This window comes from Sinocyclocheilus anshuiensis, unplaced genomic scaffold (assembly GCF_001515605.1).
Source record: "Sinocyclocheilus anshuiensis isolate Anshui unplaced genomic scaffold, SAMN03320099.WGS_v1.1 scaffold2122, whole genome shotgun sequence".
Classification (NCBI taxonomy): domain Eukaryota; kingdom Metazoa; phylum Chordata; class Actinopteri; order Cypriniformes; family Cyprinidae; genus Sinocyclocheilus; species Sinocyclocheilus anshuiensis.
Genome location: NW_015555862.1, coordinates 81,320 through 83,113, shown reverse-complemented (window position 1 = coordinate 83,113; position 1,794 = coordinate 81,320). Strand labels below are relative to the sequence as shown.

General features: G+C 38.2%; 1 protein-coding gene across 1 annotated transcript in view; it reads right to left on the bottom strand.

The window, feature by feature from the left end:
* Positions 1-1,794, bottom strand: part of svild (supervillin d) — a 91,137-nt gene that overhangs the window by 39,596 nt on the left and 49,747 nt on the right. Inside the window, exons 8-11 of the mRNA XM_016470058.1 lie at positions 864-1,011; positions 594-677; positions 390-470; positions 112-295 (exon numbers count right to left, since the gene is read on the bottom strand). Coding sequence (XP_016325544.1) covers positions 112-295; positions 390-470; positions 594-677; positions 864-1,011 — 497 coding nt within the window. The remainder of the gene's footprint in view (positions 1-111; positions 296-389; positions 471-593; positions 678-863; positions 1,012-1,794) is intronic.

The following is a 1,794-nucleotide window of genomic DNA, read 5'->3' as shown; positions in this document are numbered from 1 at the left end:
GGGTAAAATGTGGTTGGATTTTTTTTTTTTTTTGGGGGGGGGGTGAACTATCTTAATACCCACCCAACCATTTAATACCCCTCTAACACAGTAATAAGAACAGTATCTCACTTGGGTGTGTCTGACTGGATGATGCTGAAGTCTTCTTCCTCGACCAGCAGGACACTGGAGCTGAGAGCAGTGGGTGATAAGCAACTGTAGAACCGCCCAAAAGTCTCCTCATCGTCCAGAGTCATCACCTCCTTCTCCTTTTCCTCCATCACCTCAATGGTGGAGTTCTTTGTGCCCGCAACTCCTGCACATTAAATGAAAAAGAGAAACAGATCCCTGCATACAACTATATTATGCATTAAGATGCAAGTTAATAATAGAGTAATACAATTAATAACCTTTACTGTGAAGTCTGTCCAAAAAGGACTCCAGTTTGTCCAGTCTTTTATCTCCTTCAGCATCAGGACGAGTGGAGATTTCTGTCAGAAGGACATTTCCAGACATGAGAGAAGGACACTTTGTAGAGACAAGAGCACTAATAATACATCACCTTGGCATGTGAGTATTCAAACAGGGTCACAGAAGATGTCATAAACTGATACCTTCTAATGGTTTGACTGGTGTACTGTTGCTGACCTTCTTGCTGAGGATAATGGTAACATCCTCTCTGTTAGGTGACACTAAGCCTGATGGGAAACAGATGTCAACATGAAAACATTCTTATCACTGCTTGATCCACAGGATGCACACTACAACCTGATTTGCTATTTGCATGGATCATGAAATGTTTTCGCTTGTGAGTTGAAAAGGTTCAGCTCTTGGCACAAGGGTTATTCTTTGGCTAGAAACCCAGCAAATCATTTCTTCCCCACCTCTCTTAGCCATTCGTCCAGCCACAGAGAACTGGGTGGAGTCATTAGAAGCTCCTTTGCCTTTAGTTTTCCATTGTTCCTCCTTCTCCTGCAAGATCTTCATCCGCTCAGCCAAAGAGATCTTTGGTTCTACATCTGCAGAAGACTTCTAAAGACAGGAAGAAAAAAAACAACATGAATTTGTTTTGCTGTTCCACTCCGAAATCCCAATCGTGCTACAAAGCTTAAGAACTCACACAAGTTCAGATCGTGATTTATAAGTTTGTCTTGCAAGAGAAACCTTCTCCTTATTGACTTTATCTGATAAACACAAAAAAAAAAAATCCCAATATCTGAATATCAGAGATGCAAACTCATCATGGGTGGAAAAGGTGACAAAAAGAATTATGAAGGTAAAATTACGTCAAAAAGATTTGCATGTGCAGGGTAATATTTGTGGAAGTGTACATATATATGGAGGACGAAACCTGCAAAAACAATAAATAAATAAATACACAAATAAATAAATAAATGTGTGCATAAATACACGTATTCTTGTTTAAATACATAAATAAATAATTAAACGTGATTAAAGTAGGCAAATAAATAAAATAAATTGGTGGGCAAATGGAAAATGTTTAAGGAAATGCTAAACTCATCCTAACTATTTTCCTTTGATCACTCATTTATTTCTGAATGTAGTTCCACATTTTTTCCCTCTGCGCAACAATGCTAATGAGAGGGTGTCAATTATGCAAGAGTAGGCGGATCGTGTGTGACGCGCTTGAGCGTTTGCCTGCACATGCATATTAACTTCATCAGTCAAGGGGACTGATTATTATCTTACACTTTTTCATAGGGTTAGTTTTGTAGTTATAATCACGAGAAAACTAAATCATAAAAGATTTTAAGCGGCCAATGTAAAATATTAATGCTTACATAGCTCTTAATT